Source organism: Mauremys mutica, chromosome 9 (genome assembly GCF_020497125.1).
Source record: "Mauremys mutica isolate MM-2020 ecotype Southern chromosome 9, ASM2049712v1, whole genome shotgun sequence".
Classification (NCBI taxonomy): domain Eukaryota; kingdom Metazoa; phylum Chordata; order Testudines; family Geoemydidae; genus Mauremys; species Mauremys mutica.
In genome coordinates, this window is record NC_059080.1 from 63,321,910 (window position 1) to 63,344,518 (window position 22,609).

Below are 22,609 nucleotides of genomic sequence, written 5' to 3' on the forward strand. Positions count from 1 at the left end.
GCTAACATAACCACCAACATCGTAGAGTAAATACTATAAAGTCAGGTTCGAGGACAAATAAAATTCGGATGCCTGGGGTTACAAAAAAGGATGCACTGCCACCTTATAACATTTTGAGTAATGCAGCTGCCAAAGCAGATATTATTTGCATTGCTGAATTGCTGTTTAGATGCTTTCTAAGTCACAACAAACAGCGGGCATGTCAAGAATGCACAGTATGTTAAAGAGGATATGCTTTCCAAGTACCTTCCAATAACAAAACAATTCTGACATGTCTCCGGCATAATTTAATAGCTTTTTGAATTGTTACGTTTATCAGTTATGCAAGCAGTGTAGTTTTCCTTTATGGAATTGGTACGCTTAGCAGAAGAAGACAGAGTCAAACTGGGGTTCGAATCTGTTATTGGCTTAATCCAAATAGTACAGCTGTTTAATCCTACATTACCACAGCTGTAAAAGAGGACACGAAATCCGTATTATCTACCTCTGCAAGTTTGATCGCAGAAGAGCAGTGAAATCAAAGCAGTTGTTACTCTGTTCTGCTAGATAATTTGGAGCGGCTCAAAATGACTGGCTTTGTGAAAGCATAATACCCTTTAAGGCCGGATTTGGGAATTATTACTCAAACAAAACTCCCACTGAAGCTAAAGAACTTCAGGTGGAGTTTTGTCTGCGTTAGGAGTGCAGGATCGGACTCTGGATATAGGAAAGAGACTAAAGTTTAATATTTCTGCATGACAACAAAGAAAAGAAAGACTGTCTTCAGTATATTTTAAAAACAGAATGATTACGTTTTGGCTGCTTAGACCATTTCAATTATTTAGACTTGGAATAAAAATATCAAGCGTGGGTAATCCGCATATAAACTGTATATACTCTACACACGTCTCTCTAGATGGGTGTTATACACAATGCTATCCCTGATTACATCATTGTTTTTGCATTTTATATTAGAATGTTAGGAATCTCTGCAACTACTCAAGACAATTAAAATGTTTTGCATTGAATCTCTCAATGGATTTGCATATCAGCAGTGGAGCACGCAGGACTGAAGGAAAATAAAACAATATTAAAAGAAAGAAAAAAACATTTTATTGGAGACTTTACAATGCTAGAAAATACAATAAAAGTGCTAGTTTTACTCTAGAAAAGTTGGTCCCAAAAATGGTACTATGCCTTAGTATCTATCAGCTTACATAAACATTTATAAAATCGCTATGAACTGGCCCCAATATTTATAAACATCTATGTTTTTCACATTAATCTATTTAAAGTCGGAGGACCAAAACTTTGTAAGAAAGATGCTGAGCACTTAAACGCAGAACCTACCAAGGATTCCATTTGGGGCCAGGAGGTTTTTGGTCAAAAATATGAAGATAAAGTTTAACTTTTATTTAATAATAATAATAATAATAATGCGCATGGAAAAAATCCCAATTATTATAGGAAACCGTCTTTTTCTTATAACTTCAAAATATTATTTTAGACCAGTATAAAATTACTCTTAAGACCTCACAGGACATTTTCTACTTTAATATACATATATCTATATCACTGCCGACATATTTCACAAGTTACTCTTGTTATTTTTTGTTTGTTTCAAATATCAACAGCATTGCTAGGAAATGTAGGCATGCGTTCTGCTTTTAAAACAGTCCCCAGGTAAGTACTATTTTGACAGAAGGACAGAACTTTGAAGAAGTGCAATTCGTTCCAGACTATAAAAGTCCTGTGACACACAGCGGATAGGCCTGTCCCGGCAACAAATCTACAATTAGCGGAGATCGAATTGGTAGTTTTTCTATTTCCCCCTCTCAGTTTACTTTCCTCAATGCCCAAAAATAAGAGTGCCAAATTACAAAATGGAGTATACGTTTGAGGACATATTTTGAATGGCATGCTTTAAAAAGAAAAGTCAGCCCCCCCCCGTTATAAATCAGACAAACCGGCCATCGCTTGATAACCTTACACTCCAACAGGATCACCCAGGTCTCTCGCTGCAGCTAGAGGGTTTTAAAGTTCAACACTTACACTGCCTTCAACCAAACGCGGAGCAGGGCTTACATTTTTCCGCGGTGCCCATTTTTGGCACAGAGAGCACTTTAGACAAATCCGCCACTACAGAGGAGAAACAAGAGACAGACAGACAGGAGGGCGGGGGTCTCTAGATGTCTATCCGGGAGTGCAAGGCGCTGTGTTTGCTGTCGTGGTCCCAGTAGGAACAGTGCATCATGGAGAGCTCGGCGGGCTGGCGGGCGCAGGCGAACTGGAGGCCGGCTCCGTTGGGGGCCGGGGCGGCGGGCGGCGCGGGGCTGGCGGGGCTGAGCTGCTGCGGGTGGTGGTGATGGTGGCTCATGCCGTTGTAGGAGTTCACCATGCCGGGCAGGGCCATGCCCTGCACCCGGGAGTAGGGGCCGTAGGAGGCCGGCGCCGACAGTCCTTTCACGCTGACCGGGCTCACGTTGCCGCCGGCCAGCTGGCAGGAGGCGTAGGACATCGGCGCGGGCGGCTGGGCCAGCGGCCACGAGTTGTTCATGAAGCCGGACTGCAGGTACTTGGGCGGGGAGAGGTAGCCGTAGCTGTCGCTGCTGAAGAGGGTCTTGCCCGGCTGGAAGTGGGTCGGGGGCGGCCTGAAGGGCCTCTTCATCCTCCGCCGCCGCCGGTAGTTGCCCTTCTCGAACATGTCCTCGCAGGCCGGGTCCAGCGTCCAGTAGTTGCCCTTGCGCTCGCCGCCCCCCTCGCGGGGCACCTTGATGAAGCACTCGTTGAGGCTCAGGTTGTGGCGGATGCTGTTCTGCCAGCCCTTCTTGTTCTTCTCGTAGAAGGGGAACTTGCTGATGATGTACTGGTAGATGCCGGACAGCGTGAGCCGCTTCTCGGCGCTCTCCCGGATGGCCATGGCGATCAGAGCTACGTAGGAGTAGGGGGGCTTCTGAGAGGGGTCCGGCTTCTCGGCCCCCTTCTCCGGGCTCAGCTCGTCCTTGGCTCGCTCGGCCTCCTTGCTGGCGTTGGTGTCATGAGCCATCAGGGCTACGGGGTCCTCCTCGGGGTCCGGGTAACTGGCCATCATGGCACCCAAGTCCACTCTTCTTCCCCGGGGGAAAAGAACCAGCGTTCCTGCTTGCCGGGCTGCTCGAAGCCCAATCCCACAGAGGGATCCCGCAGAGGCTCAGAGTCAGTCCCTTCTTGGTATGGATTTGGAGCAAATTTGCGCCCAGAGCCAGCTGATACTCAGAGCCCCTTTCCCTTAGGAGCTGGTAAAGTTTCTCTCTTAGCCCTGCCTGTTTTTCAAGAGACAGCAACGCGTCTCTGGCTCCGGAGGCTCAGATTTCCAATGCACTCAAGGACTTGCTCTTTTCTGATTTGTAAGTTCCGCTTTCGTCAGGAACCCTTTCCCCTATAGCGGGGCAGCCAGAGAGGCACGGTCGAGTTCATCTCTAATTCGTAATTAAGCCCCAGTGACTAGCCTATTAGCAAAAGGAGAGAAAGAGTAGGTATTAAACTGAAAAAATCAAATGGCCACGTATATTTAAATTAAACGTTCTCGATCTATTAACATATTTCACATTTGGTTTTTAAGAAGTCTTCTCGCAACTTTCTCTGCTACAGTTTTGAATAATTGTCTCAGATGGAGATTTTGAGGAAGTCCTGATAGACAGAGATGATCTCTCAGTGAAAGGTGGATAAATTATTACCCAGATTTCCAGTTAATGAGGGGGAAATGCTAAGTGCTATAGTAACATGAGGTTCTGAAGGCTACCATATTATCAGCAGTAAAAGGAAGCTAACACGTTTCATTGCAAACCTACCATGTTATTTGGGTTTGGCTGGCACAGGCATTCATTTTAGCACCAGGGAAGTGAGCTCAAACATGCCTACTGTGCAGTAAACTGCAAACCTCCACTCCCAGCCTAGAAACCAAATCCACAGCCCTACACTGAAATCAATAGCTGTAAATGGGACCTGATTGTGATACAGGGTACTCTTTCCCCATTCTCAGATGTCTATGTCTATATATACATTTGCATTTATACTCACTAGAGTCTTGGCACAGTGCCCAGATAACTGATTACAGTCGAAAGAAGTAAAAACAAACAAAATCCCAACCCACACCTGTTAAATCTGTTGCACAATAAAACGGGGCTCGATTCTCGCAGCCCTTCCACACACGAGTAAAAAACACGGAATTAAAAGAGTAAAGGCTGAAGGATCGGGTCCAGGACGGAGCAGGGCTTTCTTCACCCAGCGCATAAAAATGTGATCGAAAACAGACAGCGCTTGTTTACCTACAAACCTTAAAGGGCCCCGCAGATGAGCGAACAAAAGAAGGCTAGGAAGGGACTGGGGGGAGATTATAGGGTGGAATCTTTTCTGGGAGAGATCCAGACTACACAGCTGAACTGTTTTCCCCCGGTTAACCGGAATTTTCTATGTGACTGTGACATTTTTATCTCCCTTTTTATCTTCAGGTAAAGCGACTCTGAGCAGCAAGAAGGAAGCATGTACTGGACGCCCTGCAGAAGCGTCTCAAAGGTATTGAACAAAAAATAGTCAGGCACGAAGGCTGCTCCATTTGCAGTCGCACAAATGGAGGTGGATTCCTTAAAACGTTATTTTGCGATGACTTGCAAACAATTATTCGGTTTGGTTCTAAGGAACAACGCACGAGGACTCGCCTGCTTATTTTCTAAATTCGAGGCTCCTTGTTGCTCCTTCGCTGCCATTTTAAATATTGAGCCGTCATTTATAATTACAGCTACCTGTGTTTACAAACTTCGGCTCTCCTGAACCAATCCTTGAAAACTAGGTTGTCCAAAGAGTGTGCGCATCAAAATGCGAAGATCTGGTTAAAAATAAGTCTCCTGGCATTTTTATGCACATATTTAATTCTCTAGTGGGTTTTCCCGGAGTGCAGGATTAGTGAGCCTTATACTGAACTATCTCGCAGCTCTCTCCGATTCCACAGGCTCAGGATGCTACGGAGCATCTTTCTTTATAAGCGCAGCGTTAACTTTCTTGAACTGCAGATACGAACGGGAATCACTGCAAAGCTCCGTTTCCCTCCAGCCGCCGCGGGCTTGCCACATCATTTTTCGTAACCACATTTGTACCCAGGAGGATTGCAATTCTTCAAGAGCATGTATTCCTGCACGCGTCTAATGTGTAGCTCCTGATATATTTTATAATTACATCGATAGATATGTTTATCTGCATCTTTAGATTTCTCTATATTCACCTATAGACCGTCGTACATGTATACACATCCTTGTGTATGCTGCCATTGATAATATAGACACACGAATGCCAGTCTATGTACAGATAAATTTAAAAACCTCAGAACAACATTTCAATACAAGTATAAAACATTCAGTATATAGACACAAATTATATTACACATTTTCAGGAAAATATATGATCTTTAATAACTGTAATCCTGCTGGGTACAAATGTGGTTACGAAAAATAATGACACAATATATTTACATAAATATAAATATATATAAATATACGGGGAATGTATATCTTATGTGTGTATATTTTATATCTACATTATACACACTCAGCTTTTCTTGAACGCCGATGTGTAGTTAGTATAGAGAAATAACATTAGCGATTCATTTCCTAATTAATCGCCCACGTGCATCTTCCCAAGTAAACAAGCCAAGATTTTCCATTAGGTTAAAACACGAACATTCTTTGTATCCAAGGGAAAACAAAGCTGGGAGACAGCTGTTCGTTCGGAGCACTTAGGTTTGCTGCATGAGGATTCTGTGTTCACTCGTAGAGGTCTCTTAGTTTCTGTGGTGTTTGGGCTATCTATTTCTTCTGACCACCCATGCAGGCCGGCTTGCTCTTCCTCGCAGGCATTTCCGCAGCCAGAGCTGGTGCAGGTGTAACAGCATTGTTCTGTGTGTCATCACCTCCTCCAAACTGCAGATTCCTCCCCTCTCTGCTCTTAAACTGGGTGCACGGCTCTTTTAAAGGATTCACTCTGTGGAAGAGGAAACTCTGCTAGCCTAGGTATTTCTTTTTTGACAGCCTCGCCAAGTGGGATTTAAGATCAAACCAATCGGTAGACTCCGAGCACAGAGGTAGGAAATGTAGAGCAGGTTTCAGTAGCAGAGTAGGTGAGTATATTGTGGTCTGCCCAGAGTATTTGCCTGCACCCCGCTAATTAAATGTTGCCATTAAACCACGGCACTAGGAGAGAACAGAAATTATTTGTTTGGTGCTGTTCACTCAAATCTCACCAATGTCAATTAGAGCCTACTCGGAGACAAAAACATGGCAATAAGTGAGTCGTTCGGCTTTTTCCTGGACATTTTAACGCTATAATTAACCGAGATCTAAAATATTAGAGGCGTTTACGGTGATTGCTAGGAATGTGACCATTCTGACAACACAAGAGAAATGTAAGTAACACAGAGGCTTTCTACACCACTGACATTTAAACAGGGAGGTTCAGTATGGAGTTCTGCCTACGCGATCAATGTCATGTTGCAGCTCAGAGGGCACAGAACTTCAGTTTGAATATTCGTATGTCTGTTTCAGTGTCAACTGAATTAACGATGATCACAGATAGCCAGTTTCTTTACATTGTCACTTTCTAAGCCTTGTGTAATTGTAATAAACTCAGACAAAACAAATGAAGACATACACAGAGCAATTTCCCTGGGCAAAGTTCAAGGTATACAGTAAATGTACGGGGGCGGGGGCGGACTGAAGGCAATTTATATACTGAAATATTTGCAAGGAGCCGGTTCCGCTCCCTTAGAGCGAGTGGCAAAACGTTCATAGACTTCAATGGAAGGATCTGGCCTCAGTTCCGTGTATCTTTAAATTATATTACTGACTATCAGATCTTCATTGTAAGGTGCAGAGCATTGGAACGATATTGATCAGAAATTCCCTCCTAGAATGAAGCCACAATTAGGGAAACGGTGAAAAAGGAAATCACTTTTATTTAAATAACCCTGTCTCAGGAAATATTACTTAGTCTCAGTCAGAAGGATTGACAGAGACTGATTTATTCTGGTGAGAAAATGTGTTATATCATATTTGACCTGGATCAGGATATTAAGATCAAATCTGGTGTAAATTTAAAAAAGAATCTGACACACGATGACAATCAAAGCAATTCGCGAGAATCGGTTTTTAAAAAGACTTTCTGGTTTTCCTGTAGAGTTTTTAAAATATTCTAACTGTTCGGAGTTGCTAAGAAGTCGCAAGCAGGAATCGATTTAATTGATGGTTTATGCTAAACACAAGAATTTAAACCCTTCAGTCTGCGAAATTACAATCCGCCGACAGGCAATGTAGCCAATCACAATGCGTCCATTTGAAATAAAAACGCTTTATTGTATAGTGGAAATTTGCACAGGCTGTGTCTCTGTCATTACAAGAAAGTTCTTAAATAAAGACAAATGCAGCGCAATTAATAATTGTGCCCTGAATTGGTTCTAAATATCTATTTTCTTTTCTCCTAATCTGGAACACAAACCACAAGACACTTGGAATGCCGAACAGGAGGGTACAAACTGCTGAGATTAACGCCAACCCCGCTTTTGATGGAGAGCAACGGATTTAGTCTCTACATAAAATGCACTATATTTAACTTGGAAACCAGTGCTGAAAAGCGGCTTGCAAGAAGGCAGATGGGACGTCTTTTACATTAAAATCGGGTACCGCTGTTTTTAATAGACAATCGAATATATCAAAGCGGTTTTTGCTGAAGTCTTGCAGAACAGTTACTGCAGTTCACAAACATAAGGGGGAAAAGGCAACACAACATTGCTATTGATTGTAATTAACATAGCGGTGAATGTAAGCAAAGAGCGAAGAGGTCACTTTAATACTAAGATTTCAACCTGGATACTTTATTGTTCTGATGAATTACATTACCTCTGATGTTACGGAATCACAGCTTAAATACCAACAGAATGTATTCTAATGATCACACACAGATGTGTACATACAATGTACGTATATGATGACTGACATATTCTTGGCGCCCTACAACTACTGGTAAACATATAACACAAGATACCAGCATAGAGTTTAACATTAAACCAATGAAGAATAAATTGAATAGTAATACCAATCAGCTAAACCAAGCTACGCTCTTCTTTATATATTCACCACTGCATACAGACAGAATGGATGTCTATATGGAATTGTTTTTAAAGTGTCCCGGGAAAAACTATAATTTCACTTTTTTTGGTTCTTTTTAAGGAATCCCTCTCAATAGTCCACGTTATAATTACTCTGCCCCCATCAAGCCAGAACGAAATGAGCTGTATGTAAGCAAAGAGAATGACTCCGCGAGAGCTGGAAAACTCTCTTACTGCTACCCGAACAGGGACAGGTTAAAAAGCCTGTTTGTTTATTTTCTAGACCCTAATCCGTTGATGTTGTCGTTCAGTGTGCCATCTCAAAGGTATATATGCATGGTTAGCATGGGGAGCTTTAACTTTTACCAGGCACAGCATTAAGTAAACACACCTTTTGAGTTAGCTCTACTCTGAGGAGAAATAGGCGGTTACGATACAAGGTCTAGCAGTCAGACAGCAGAAAAGCCATGCATCTGTTTTAATATTAAATGGATGTAGTCCTTGTTGTTCAGGTCCTTTTCCTTGACAGAGCAGGGCCTGATCCTGTACTTACTGAAGACAGTGGTAAAACTCTCACTGACTTCAAGATTAGACCCTCAAAGCTTTCTGCTTCCTGCCCTCACTCAGCTAAAAATGAGATTGCTTTCAAACACCGACCCCTAGAAAGATGAAAAGAAAGGGAATGTGATTCACATCCCTTCCAAATGGAATTGCCCTTATGTTTCAGGGCCTTAAAATGTATTTCCTATGTTCAGCATCATTACTAAAGCACCAAGGCTTTAGTAATGATGAACAATCTTGTTACAATTGTAAGTATTTCTAGTCCTTCTCCTCCATAAAGATGTAATGCATTATTTTAAATCCCTGGATTATTTGTTCCAAAAACAATTGTAGAAAAAATAATATTTGCATGTAAACATGACATTTTATGGACTGTTCTCTATCCTAAAAGTAATGAGAATCAAATAAATATAGTGTGGGAAACAAATGGAAGTATTTTCTGGCATGAATACAGGTTCATCAGTTTTAGCTTAGTCTATTAAAATACATTTGAAATCCATTCTAAAAAGCTATTTTCTGTTGTCACATATAAGAAGTTAGTCCCATATATGTAATCATACACACACAGTCTCATATACACACACACATAGACATAGACACACACACTTATGCATAAACACACATATATACATACATGAGCTTATATAATACATACAAACTTCATGGGCACATCAAGAAATGCATGCAACAAAACTGAGTAACTGTGATTCTATTGCTGTAACCATTTTCCATCCTTACCCACTTTCCCCTATTGTTTGTTATTCTCTCCCCCTTGTACCACATCTAAAATAAGGGCGTGAGTCTGGAAATACTTATTACCAGGTGCAGGCTAGCTACCAAGAATAACAGTCCCACAGATTTAAATGGAACTACTCATGTAAGGACAGTTACATGCATATGCATTTTTAGGATCGGGCCTTTCACCTGTAAACTCTGTGGCTAAGAGCTTTATTTAGTGTCTTTTTATTTGTTCTGTAAGTCACCTCACACACTTTGGGGCCATGCAAAAACAACAATCCTGCATTCCTTGTACACCCAGAATTCCCACTGACCTCCCCAAAACTCATTTTCTAGCATTTAATAAATCTTCTCTCTGGAATTATCTTACTTGATGTGTGACAGTAGCACAGAGACACATTCACATGGAAAGTGCCCTCTCCTGTGTGAATGAGTTTCATTGTCAAAAACTTGAGCAAAAGTGGGAGTATTCCACAGCCAGGGATTTAGTTTTTCCTTTAAACTGTGAAGTTGAAAAGTCTCGCAGCTTCAAACTTGTTTTCACAAGCTCCCAAATGTACAAGGATTTCTGCATTTACAGGAAAAAAACAAGCACTCCACAGGAACATGATGGCCATGCATCCATAATGCAGGCTTCACAAGGAATAGAATAATTTTATTATGAACTGGACTGAAATCATATAGAATGAAGGGTAATTCAAGAGGACCCCTGGGGAAATCACAAACAGGCTTGATTCTGTATTGATCCCAAAGGGAGTTTTTGGTGCAAGGAATGCAGGGTCAGGCAGATTCTAAAGAGCCCATATTTCCCCTTGAATAAAGTCTAAACTCCAACATACCGTATAAAGATGCTTTGCACGGTCCCATTTCATTTCGGGCCTGTTCCTACTCCCACTGAAAAAATAGGTGTTTTGTCACTGATGTCAATGGGAACAGGATCACACCTTTTTCCTTTATATATTCCCACTCTTCTTTATTTCTGCTTCTTATCCCTTAGTCTGGGCTGAATTCTTCACCACAGCATATTCATGTTTAGAGCACTGGTCTATAAAAAACTGCATGTTTCACTTCACCATTTGGTAGTTTATTTCTTTCATCTGCAATCACAGCCTGATCCAAGGAAAGCTCTTGAACTCACACCATCAGTTACATGATGAAATGCAAATAGTTTCTTGTGGTATTAAATGGCAGCCCACAGCAGAGTTCAGGTTGGCTGTTATGGATTCACTAGTTACAGCTCTGCAAGATAATCCTAGGTTACTGCCATCCTGCAGTCACTGGCCTACAGGAATGTTGCAAATAAAAACAAACAAGTTAGCCTCCCCTTTTAGACAAAGTAGAAATTATGTCTGTTTAGGAAGTTGTAAAGGTTGCATGTATCAGAGCGTGACAACTTGAAAGGCAAGCTGATCTTTCTACTGCCTGGATATCAATGCTCAGACATTTTTCTACAAAAAGTTTATCAAGCACTAAGTCCAAATAAAATAATCATAACAGCTCTCTGGTGTGGGGATCATCCTAAACCTGCTAATTAATAATGTTTGACTATAGAATGAGATTCTACTGGGGTGGTAGCTCCACCATTGTTATGACTGAGACCAGTTTACTGTTGAACACTCAATATTTCTAAATGCTCTAAAATCCACATGCTTATGTGGATTGTCTTGAAAATTTCTGTGCCCCATGGGACCCCTGGAGAAGGGGTACACATTTAAGATTGTTGGAGCAAGGGATTTCTGTGATGCAGCCCCTCTAACAAAACTGATGTCCAAGATATATGGGTTTTATTACTTTTTTTTTTATTTTTTTGCAAACACCTAGCTCTTCAGCTATAGTTCTGATCCCACCCAAACTCCTATCACCTGCTCTGTATTGATTTCAGCTAATGTCCAGCACTCATTGACCCTTTGGGGAAGCAATAGTTAAAAAGTTCATCAGGATAAAATTTGGATCTCCAATGTGGCTCAAGCTAATCTGATGAGCTAGGGAAAGTAATTTACATATGTAGAGCAGGATGGGGACTCTATTGCAAACCAGAGTGTTTGCTGACTGCCTGTTGTCAGGATAAGTGTGTGGCTCCAAGTGAGATGCTGTGGCCACCCAATATGAGCACCACCCATGTCCTGTGAGCTTGTGTCCTGCCCCTGGCACCTTTCTGAGAATGTTTATTGTGCAGATTAGCTGCTCTCTGCTTGCATTTTGCAGGGGACTCCTTGAGAAATTTTGCTCTGAGAGCAGAAATTCTTAAGAGCCAATATTTCAATAGGCTCCAAAATCCATACTCGTTCTGATTTTTTAAAAGAAATATTGCTCTAATATCCACAAGCAGAGTGAGACTTAATTGAAAATTAATATTCCACAATTGGGGCAAAGGTAGACTTTGGTGGAGGGAGGAGAACACCCATTGAGATGAATGAGTCATTTCTCATCTCTCAGAGCTCTTGTGTCAGGCTGCATTCACCTTCATGGGGTTTCTGATTCACCTAAGAACATGGAAACTTCTCTGATGCAGAGGGTTGTTCAGAGCCCCTTCCCCCGCACTAATCTACACAGCTGTCCCTAAGGCAGGGAGTCCCAAACTTTTTGCTGGCACAACTCCATTTTAATGAAATCCTTCTCGCTGGGACCCCAAACAGCCTGGAGGATGCCATTCTGAAGAACAAAATGGCATCCTCCACACAGCATAACCTCGCACACACCACACATGGGAGGACAGGCTTCATGGAGGAAGCCATTTTTCTCTACAAATGCCATCCGCTGCACAGTGTACATATGGTGTGTGCAAGGTCATGCTGTGCAGAGGATACCATTTTGTAGAGCAAAATGACATCTTATGCACAGTAGGGATCTCCACAAGCCCTTCCACTGAATGGGGTCATGACCCACAGTTTGGGAACCATTACCCTATGTCTTGGACTACACTAAAATGTTAGGTTGACCTGGCTACATTGCTTGGGGTGTGAAAAATCCACACTTCTGAGTGATGTAGTGAAGCCAATCTAATCCCTGGTGTAGACAGTGCTAGGTTGACAGAAGAATTCTTCTGTTGCCCTTGCTTAATTATAGTCTCAGGGCTATAACTCATGGCTGCATAAACTAAGTATTTGGGCAGCAAATCTATTTCTTTATTTCACGCTCATTGCACTGGTACTGGAACATCTTCAGAGTATCTGAGCTCCTCCAATCTAAAATACTTTATACCTCTATTAAGTATGTTGCAATTTAAAACAATTAGTGGCACATCCTTGCTAATTAACTATTAGGCTTTTCTAAGAGATCATCAGGTTTCAAGTTATATTACTAGTTTGATCTGAAGGAGAAAAGCTAAGTCTCCTCCCCTTTCGACTCCAGTTTAGCAAATTACATCTCTATCTAAGAGAGGCAGATCAAAGCCCCTTTTTCTTTACTGAAACAAGATCAAAAACAGCAAACATCTTACTGTACATATCAGTCTCTGGAGAAGCAAAAGGGGATTGGAAGTGATTCTGTATTGCACTGTCTGCTACTCAGGAGCAAGACCTTAACTTCTCTGGAGGAATTAAGTAATTCCTGTGCAACAAGCTAAATATGGCCAAACCTCAGATTATGCACAACTCCCAATAATTTCAAATGCACAGACCTAGTTAGTGCCTCTCAGAGAGCTGGGTTAATACAGTGACAGGAGAACCCCTCCTGTTGCTGTAGTGAGTGTCTACACTGAAGCACTGCAGCTGTGCCGCTGTAGCGGTTTAAGTGTAGACATAGTTTTAGATCCTGACTTCAGTGGGAGCCAGATCAGGCTCTTAGACACCCATAAATTTCATGCTATGTCCTAAACAATCAGTTGATTTATGAGTTAGTGCAAAAATATTACAATTATCCTTCTAACAAGAAGGATCTGTAGGTTTCAATTAGAGTGCAGCCACCCCTAAGTTCCAGAGGTTCAGTCCTATGCATATAAGTACCTCCAACTATGTTTCTATATCTGAAACTTATTTCAGCCTCTTCGGTATGTAAACTGAGCTGGAAAGCTACAAGAAGCAGGATTTCATGTGAGATTTCCAGACTATCCTACTTTTGACCAAGCCTGAAATGTCAGGATAGCAGTCTCACTCACAATTCTCTAGCATTTCCATTCCTGGCCCTGAACCAGACGTAGGAAATGCAAACCAAACTATACATGAAAAATTAATTAACCAAACTGTTTTGGACCCTTAGAAAAAGTTTGGTTCAGGGCCAATTTGAATTCACCTGAAAATTCAGGCCCACTCCTATTTTTTCTGAGCTGCTTTGCTTAGAATTAATTTAATTGCAACATAGTTTCCTTTTTCTCTATGCTGAAAGATCCTTAAAAGTCCATGAAATATACAAATTATAAAAACAACTATGAGAGTGAATTAAACTCCAAATGCAAATAAATTCAGTAATAAGCACAGGTGACTTCATTCTGCAGCCTACATAGGGCTGGATTTAACCCTGGGGCTCTGTGGGTACGAGCCAGCAGAACCTGGTCTGTGGGCACCAAGCAGTGACAAATCCATCTGGTGGTCGGGGCACAGTAAAGCATTTTTCTGCAACTGCTGCTAGGCCATAGATCCACAGCCAGTGTAAGCAATGCTGGCTGTGGAGGGGAGAGGCCAAGGTAGTTAGGAGATGTAAAAATTCAACACAACTCCCAGAATCCTCTGTCAGTTGCGTTCCTGTGGAGCCGTGGCCAGAGTTGACAGCTTCCCTTCACTGAGGGTGAATTCCTTTGGAGCGCAATTTGTATTCCAGTGACCACAAGAGTAAAACTGGCCCATAATAGGGACCAGTATATAAACATCACATGCTGTTTCATGACCTTTATGTAGGGCCATATCCTGCTTCCCTTCTATGTATAGGACTCCTGTTTGCAGAATGCCTATTGATTTCAATGAGAGTTACATGTGGCTAGAAGAATAGCCTTTAATATCAATGGGAATCCTTTTGTGCCTGATAACATTATTTAGCTTTATTTGTATTAGACAAGCTACAAACAAGGATGCAGCCTTAAGTGTGAATTTATTCACTTCTGGTAGTTATTCAGACATTACCAGTATTTACAATACTATATATAATTGACTAAGTGTAGAATGATGCAGGATCAGGCCCATATGCTGGGGATATTAATTCAATCTATCCCCACCTACTCAACCCCATAACTGCCTAAATGCAATAAAGTAACTGAATTATTCATAAGAATACTTAACAACGCAAGCCTTTGCCATGGGCTGCACTATTGAATGTTATAGCCGGTTCTGTTCAGTATTATCCATGCTAATGCGTTCAGCTGACGTTTGGGAACATTTTTCAAGTTCAGAAGAATTAAAACAACTGTCTCTTGCTTTGTCATTCTTATTTTAATGCATGATAAAGGGCTGGGGGATTTAAACTTTGATGTTATCTGACTCAGAAAAACAGCTAAGGAAATGAAAGGGTTTTTTGTTTATTGAGCTATTTGTTAACTTTTAATGCTAGGAATATCATGCACACAAATGTTCACAAAAACACCAAATGGATTTTGAGAAGCTACGTGATCTAGTAGATTGAGAATGCTACTGGTAACCCAGAATCTGGAGTCCTGCTCCTGACTTGGGTAGTCTGGGCAAGTCAGGTAGGTCAACATTTAAAAACGTGGCTGCCTGAAGTTTGACACCCACATTTGAAACATTGTGGCCTTAAATTTTTCAGTGCATCAGGGCCAAATCACCCCACTGTTCTTGTTAGAGAGGATGAAAGAAGTGGAAAGCCTGCTCCTTTGGCCAAAATTCTGTTGTGGGGCAAGAGGATGGGCCTTTGTCACCCACCCCAAATACACAGTCTCCACAGAAGCCCTTAGGCAATCACTCCGTATATTTTAAATTCTGGATTTGGGGGGAAGGATGCCAAATTGAGATGGATTTCCCTGCAGGGACAGTGCAGACTGTCACCATTATCTTATGGGAAAGCCACTGTGTGTGAAGTGAAGGGCACAGACGAGGGGAGACAGCCAATGGGAGCACCTCACTGAGAGAGCCAGACCGACGCAGTGCCAATGCACTGGACCTCTGCAGATACCCTGGCATTTGCAATATCTCCTTGTAGATTTGAGGACATCCATGAGGAAGGCCATCCCTTCCACTCACTTTGCAGGAGCAAACACTTTCTTCCTTCCTGGATAGGATTATTCAAAGGTAACTGTGAGGCCACACAGCCTAGACTTTGGTCTTCTCATGGGTGTTCCAGTAGGAGGCATGATTTAGCTTCTAGTTTCTGAATCTGTTCAAGTGAGTTAAAAGGAGTTACCTAGCTACCTCTCAGAGGTGTTATGAAATGTAGTAAGTTCTTAGATGCAGAATGCTCTGAAGATATAGAGTGCTATACAAAGGCAGGAACATGGCCCCACTGAAGTCAATGGCAAAGCTCAAAAGCTGAATGAAAACATGATCAACCCTATGCCGAGTTATTTTACTATTTACAATGTCAGGCATGGCTTTTTTGTAAATGCTTTGGTTAATTCTTACTAAGTCCCTACCAGCCAATGTTACATGCATTAATAACAATATTTTGCACTTACATAACACCTATAATCCAGGGGGCTCAAAGCATTTTACAAATATTAGTTAATTCACACACACACACACACACACACACACACACACACACACACACACACACACACACACACACCACAAGACACTTAGAGCTACATTTTAAAATGTGGGTTCTTAAAGTGAGGTATCTACATAGTTTTTTTTGTAAGACACCAATGTGTTTATTTAGGTATCCAAATATGGACTTCACTGCCTAACTTCAGACATCCAAGTTTGAAAATGTGACCCTTGGGGCCCAATCCTGTGATGTGTTGAGTTCCCAGAGCCAAAGCCACCCAGACCCAGAGTTAGGCACCTAAATACTTTGAGGATCTTGGTCTGAGTGCCTCGTGGAATTGGACCCACTGTGGCTCACTTTATTCATCTGTAAAATGGTGAGTGAGTGTGGCACTTCAGTCTGGTCCCCATAATTCCACTGGGTTTGTAGCATTTGTATGTCAGGGCAGAAATTGGTCCCTTTCACCAAGTGTTACAGAATTATGTAAGGTCAACGTTTGATTCCACTGAGGTCAATGAGAAAACTCCCTTTGGCTTCAAGAGGACTAGGACTTTTTCTACAGTTACTGCCCTCTACAATTTAAAACTGCTTTCCGGTTTGGCTCTGTTTCCTTTTGCCAAGGTACGTGACCTAGAATTTTCATCATCTGCCAGAGGTTGCGTGGGGATTGGATGACAGTGCTTGGGCATGGGCATTCATCTAACCAACTAAAGCACTTTCCTCCAACAACCACTCATTTGTCTGGGAATAAACAAATGAAGAAACAATCCATTATAAAAAGTTTACAGTTTAATTTCTTTAGTAAACGGTATATTTATAATCCAAGATTTTACACTCAGTTTTGAAGGGAAGAAATTAGAAGCTGCCATTTTTACTGCTTAAGTAAATATACATCGGATCACTTGTATGCCAGGTTTCGTGCTACCCTGATGTAACCACTGCAAAGACAAATATATAGCCTGGTGGGCTAATTGGCAGACACCCACTCCTCACTAGATCTGGAATTTGTTTACCAGCATTACTATATTTGTTTAGCTTTATGTCTACAGAGGAAAACACATTTCCACCAGATGTTTATACCCCTACCAGAGAGAAAGAGGTAAGTTTTGAAATTCTGAACGTTTTTGCCATAGAATAGATTTCAGTAGAGCTAGTACATTTTTCTGGGTTTGTGGTGTGTGTGTGTTTGTGTGCATTAACCAAAACACAAACATTTGTAGCAAATAAAAATAAATAAACAAATAAAGAAATAAATAAAACATTTAAGTAAGAACCTGGGAAATTTTGGCCCAAAAGGAAAATTTGGTCAAAAAGCCATATTTTAGCCAAAACATGTTTTGACTTAAAAAAACAAAAACAAACAAACAAAAAGACCCCACCAGCTCCACTCTTGAGTTTAGTATTTTTGACATCTCGGGTGAAATTCAGCACTGTGCAGAGCACTGGCAGAAGCTCTATAGGGTTTAAGTAGTGCACAGGCCTTATGTAGTCCTCTGCACAGGATGAATGTTTTGCAGGGAGAAAAGCCATAGCATTGGTTCATGCTGCTACTGGGCACCTCCAACTGGTGAAACACAATGGACAGGGATCAATCAATATAATATTTCAGGGGAAATACAGCTTGGTAGCAAAGTTCCATGCTAACAATGAAAGTGTTCAGTTTGGTCTGCTGTTGTAATAGTTTTAAAAGAAAGATACGCTTTGTTCAGTGACAGCCCCTGCTATAGTATGCAGTACTAGATTATTGCTAAATTACAGGCCTACTCAAGCTTGAATAACTGAAAACGATACAGTGCTTACTGCACAGTTGTCAAGTTATTCAATTACACTGCTTCATTTCTGCTGAATTTTCATCTCAGTGTTTCTGCCAATCGGCAAGAAAGCTATTTATCAGGATCATGTGTGTTATTTTAGGCAAATTGTAAACTCACATGGCTGCTTCCTTGATTAGTGGGCAACACAAATGAAAACATTGTACAAAAATAGATTTGGATTCATTGTAATATCTAAACCCAACCAACAGAAACTCTGGTCAGATTTATGAGGTCAGCCTACTTCTGGGTCACTGGATTTCTAATGACAGAATGTTCATTTCGTCCAGTAGAACAAGCTTAATTAGATTGTAAGATCCTTGGGGCAGGGTGGCTGTTTCTTACTTGCTTTGTCTAAATAATAATCCTCTGTGTGCTGGTAACATACAGCCTCTCCTCCTCTCCTCCTTCCCTGCCCTCTGTCACCTCCAAGCTGCTGTAAAGTATAGCCAGCAAAGCGTATTTGGGCACCTTTGTCTAACTGGTGCACTAGTAAAACACACAGCAGATGTCAGTGCATTACAAATCTTTGGTAAGAAATAATAATTATAAATGAGAGAGCTAAACAAAGCACATAAACAGAGCAATACTCTGAGACTCTCTGAAAACTTGCCCTGCTGTGTTTGACTTCTTTTATTAACTTCTAATATTAGGAATTTTACATTTTTCTTTACAGCTTTTACAACTTCTCTTTGTGGAATCATTCTTCAGTACATATTTAAATCTCTCACCCAAGCACTGGAATATACTCTTACCAGCCGGAAGGAAGGGGCAGGGGGGAGAGCTACAACTCAGTAATTAAAAGTTTGTCACTGAGTGGAATAAACCAGAGTGTAGTGCTGCTATTTGTTTTATTCTGAAACTAGAGATTCTCTCTTTACACTGGGGAAGCCAATCTAAGGAAAATATTTCCCACAGCTGGGTCCTCCAGAGTAAAGTTATGCATAGCCTAAATTGCCTAGGACCTGATCCTGTTCCCATTGAAGTTTTGCCATTGACTTCAGTGGAGCAGGAGCAGGCCCATGGAGAGAACAGAGACCCAATTAAAAGCATCCCATTTTCCCCAGAACAGAGAGCCCTGCAAAAATAAACAGCCTCTCTATCCCTGAGTGATCTGCACAGATAAAACAGTGTGCATGCCCAGGGACCCTTGTGAGATAAGCCACATTCTCAGGAAGCCCAGGACATACACCTCAGTCCAGGGGGCTTCCTTACTTTGTACACCCAGTTTCCCCACATGACACAGATCATTGTCTGGAAATGAAAAGACATAGCTACAAAAATCATCCAACATTCAACTGCCTCTCAGGAAACTGCAGAGGGTTTTTTTTTTTTTTGAGACTCAAAGCAGAGTGTTTATCTTTCTTATCTCAGAAAGGAAACCTATGGGAAACTGTATGCCATATTCTCCACTGGTCTCCTGTCATATAATTATAATGCATTACATAAAGCAGACAGCTTTTGGAAAATCAGTAGGTCTAATGAGAGGACAATCCCTTATTAGAAGGTGCTTTGGTTTCCTTTCCAAATGTTGCAAGCCTCATTTGAGTATTCCTTGGTGTAAACAATACATGAGCTAAATGTTTGGATTAGGAAAATACAATGCACCTTAAGTGTCCCATGGCATTAGGGGAATAATTGTTGCATAAGGAAAATCTCTTTTTCCCCAAGTAAGGAACCCAGGCCAGATTTTTCAGACTTCAAAGAAAGAACCCAGTAGGGCCTTTCCCACTGCCAAATTGCTTAAGTGAAAAAATAAAACAAACCAAAAAACCAAAAAAGTGATTGTAATTTTCCCATTAAATGCTTGGGATAAATTATATATATATATTTAGCATTGATGCTATTAATTTCTAGAGTGGAAGACAAGTCACTAGAATCTCAAATGATCCAAGCAGTTATTTTGGAAGAAAATGCAATACACCACTTTTCCAAAATAACACACAGCTCTTCTTGCTATATGGAAATTCTGATATTTTACAGGAATTGTTAACAGCTGCTAAACTGCAGATTTTATATATTGTCAAGGTAAGTACACATTATACCAATGTGGCATCTAACATTGATGATCTGTGTGTGTGTTACATTTTGCCAGCAGAATTTTCCCTTGAAGGTTTCCTACATAAGAATGGCCATACTGTGTCAGACCAATGGTCCAGTATCCTGTCTTCCGACAGTGGCCAATGTCAGGTGCTCCAGAGGGAATGAACAGAACAGATAATCAGCAAATGATCCATCCCATGTTGCCAATTCCCAGATTCTCACAAACAGAGGCTAGGGACAGCAGCCTTGTCCATCCTTGCTAATAGCCATTGATGGACTGATCCTCCATGAACTTATCTAGTTCTTTTTTGAACTTTGTTATAGTTTTGGTCTTCACAACATCCTCTGGCAAAGAGTTCCACAGGTTGACTGTGCGTTGTGTGAAATAATATTTCCTTTTGTTTATTTTAAACCAGCTGCCTATTAATTTCATTTGGTTACCCCCAGTTCTTGTGTTATGAGAAAGAGTAAATAACACTTCCTTATTTACTTTCTCCAGTCATGATTTTAGAGACCTCTATCATATCCCACTTGTAGTCATCTCTTTTCCAAGATGAAAAGCCTCAGTCTTATTAATCTCTCCTCATATGGAAGCTGTCCCATACCCCTAATCATTTTTGTTGCCCTTTTCTGAACCTTTTCCAATTCTAGTATAGTGTTTTTGAGATGGGGTGACCAAATCTGCATGCAGTATTCAAGATGTGAGTGTATCATGGATTTATATAGCAGCAATATGATATTTTCTGTCTTATTATCTATCTCTTTCCTAATGATTCACAACATTCTGTTAGATTTTTTGACTGCTGCACCACATTGAGTGGATGGTTTCAGAGAACTATCCACAATGACTCCAAGATCTCTTTCTTGAGTGTAACAGCTAATTTAGACCCCATGTATAGTTGGGATTATGTTTTCCAATGTGCATTACTTTGCATTTATCAACATTGAAAAAAACAACCAAAAAACCCACACAACGCTCACAGTGGTTCTGTAAGTTCCACTAAATTGGATGGTGTAAAGACCGACAGTGACCATGTTTTACTGAACAATTAGAAGAAATAGTTAGAGAAGCCAAGATGAAAAATTCCTTTAATGGACATAGAGGTTATTGAAGATCCCAGGGTTTGCTATACTCTAGGATATGGAGGAGTGTGCTAAAGCCAACTGTCTAATGTCAGAATATTTGAGGGAAATTTTCAAGAGCTCAGGGCCAGATTTACATGTGTTCAGCATTCACAATTAGGATCAGTTTTAAAAATACTGAGCACCCAGTAGATCCCATTGTAACATGTAGCGACAGATCTCCAAAAGCGCTTAACAACCAATGAATTATTAGGTATTTCAGTGGCATCAGTGGGGAGCCCTATGTATATACAGAAGAAACTTTTGATTTTTTACTATTCTAACATTTGTATTTATTGACTTATTGTGGTTGGAGAATTATCCAAAAGCAAATACTTTTTTGACATATTTTGAAATGCTTGTGGGAAACATAGCACTAAGGGCTGGTCTACACTAAAGCTGTAAGTTGACCTAAGTTACACTACTTGAGGTACATAACGGAAGTAGCATAACTTAGAGTTTCTACACCGCTCTAAGTCAATCTGTGTCGATGGGAGACGCTCTCCCACTGACTTACCTTATGCTTCTCAGGGAGCTGGAGTACCGAAGTCAATGGGAGAGTGCTCTGCCACTGACTTAGCAGGTCTTCACCAGACCTGCTAAATTGACACCGCTGCTTCAATTGCAACGGTGCTAATTTAGCAATAAGTATAGACATGCCCTGAGTTACTATCCTATGTGCTAATCTGCCACTGCACATTACTGATTTTATTATGGCATTCACTACCCACCAGCACTTTGCTCAAACACTGTCTCACAGCCTTGGTCTATACTTAAAATTTAAATCACCCTAGCTACATTCTTCAGGGATGTGAAAAATTCACACCCATGAGTGCACTAGTTAAGCTAACCTAATCCTGTTGTAGAAGGTCAACAGAGGAATTCTTCCATTGACCTAACTACTATCACCACTTGGGGAGGTGGGTTAGTTACATCAGTGGAAAGATCTATTTGGTAGGAAGCATCTATACTATGGTGCTACAGTGGCATTGCATTAGCACTGCAGCTGCGCTGTCATAGCACCTGAAGTATAGATATAAGTATATTCTTTCCTGGGTGCTGGCTGGTGAGTCTTGCCCACATGCTCAGGGTTTAACTGATCACCATATTTGGGGTCGGGAAGGAATTTTCCTCCAGGGCAGATTGGCAGAGGCCCTGGAGGTTTTTTGCTTTCCTCTGCAGCGTAGGGCACAGGTTACTTGCTGGAGGATTCTCTGCACCTTGAGGTCTTTAATAACTTAGACATAGGTTAGGGGTTTGTTACAGGAGTGGTGGGTGAGATTCTGTGGTTTGCGTTGTGCAGGAGGTCAGACTAGATGATCATGGTCCCTTCTGACCCTAAAGTCTGTGAGTCTATGAGACATGCCCTTAGATCTCATATGTCTGGCAATCCTGTTTCCTACTTGATAAGAAATCTATAACCTGTGTGTGTGCATGCATCCGTGCGTGTGTGATGTGTGTACAACATAACTCTGGAAACTGTATATGTTTTTGGAAGAAGTGATTACAAAAAAAAATCTTTGTTCTAAAGTTAACACATGTATGACAAGATGAAATAATATTACAGCACAGTTCAATTTGGTGCGTGGAGGGAAGACTTTCTAAGATTCAGAGAAAGCTCTCTCTAGCTTCC

At 41.2% G+C, this 22,609-nt stretch overlaps 1 protein-coding gene across 2 annotated transcripts in view; it reads right to left on the minus strand.

The window, feature by feature from the left end:
• Positions 1-1,117: 1,117 nt before the first annotated feature.
• The window catches only part of FOXL2 (forkhead box L2), a 263,381-nt gene continuing 241,889 nt past the window's right edge, over positions 1,118-22,609 (minus strand). The window contains exons 1-2 of one of the 2 annotated variants that reach the window (XM_045029578.1): positions 4,295-4,518; positions 1,118-3,467 (exon numbers count right to left, since the gene is read on the minus strand). In XM_045029578.1, the coding sequence (XP_044885513.1) occupies positions 2,165-3,070 (906 nt within the window). In that variant the 5' untranslated portion in view covers positions 3,071-3,467; positions 4,295-4,518 and the 3' untranslated portion in view covers positions 1,118-2,164. Of the gene's footprint in view, positions 3,468-4,294; positions 4,519-22,609 lie in introns of those variants that run through there. The other variant, XM_045029577.1, reaches the window with a different exon arrangement.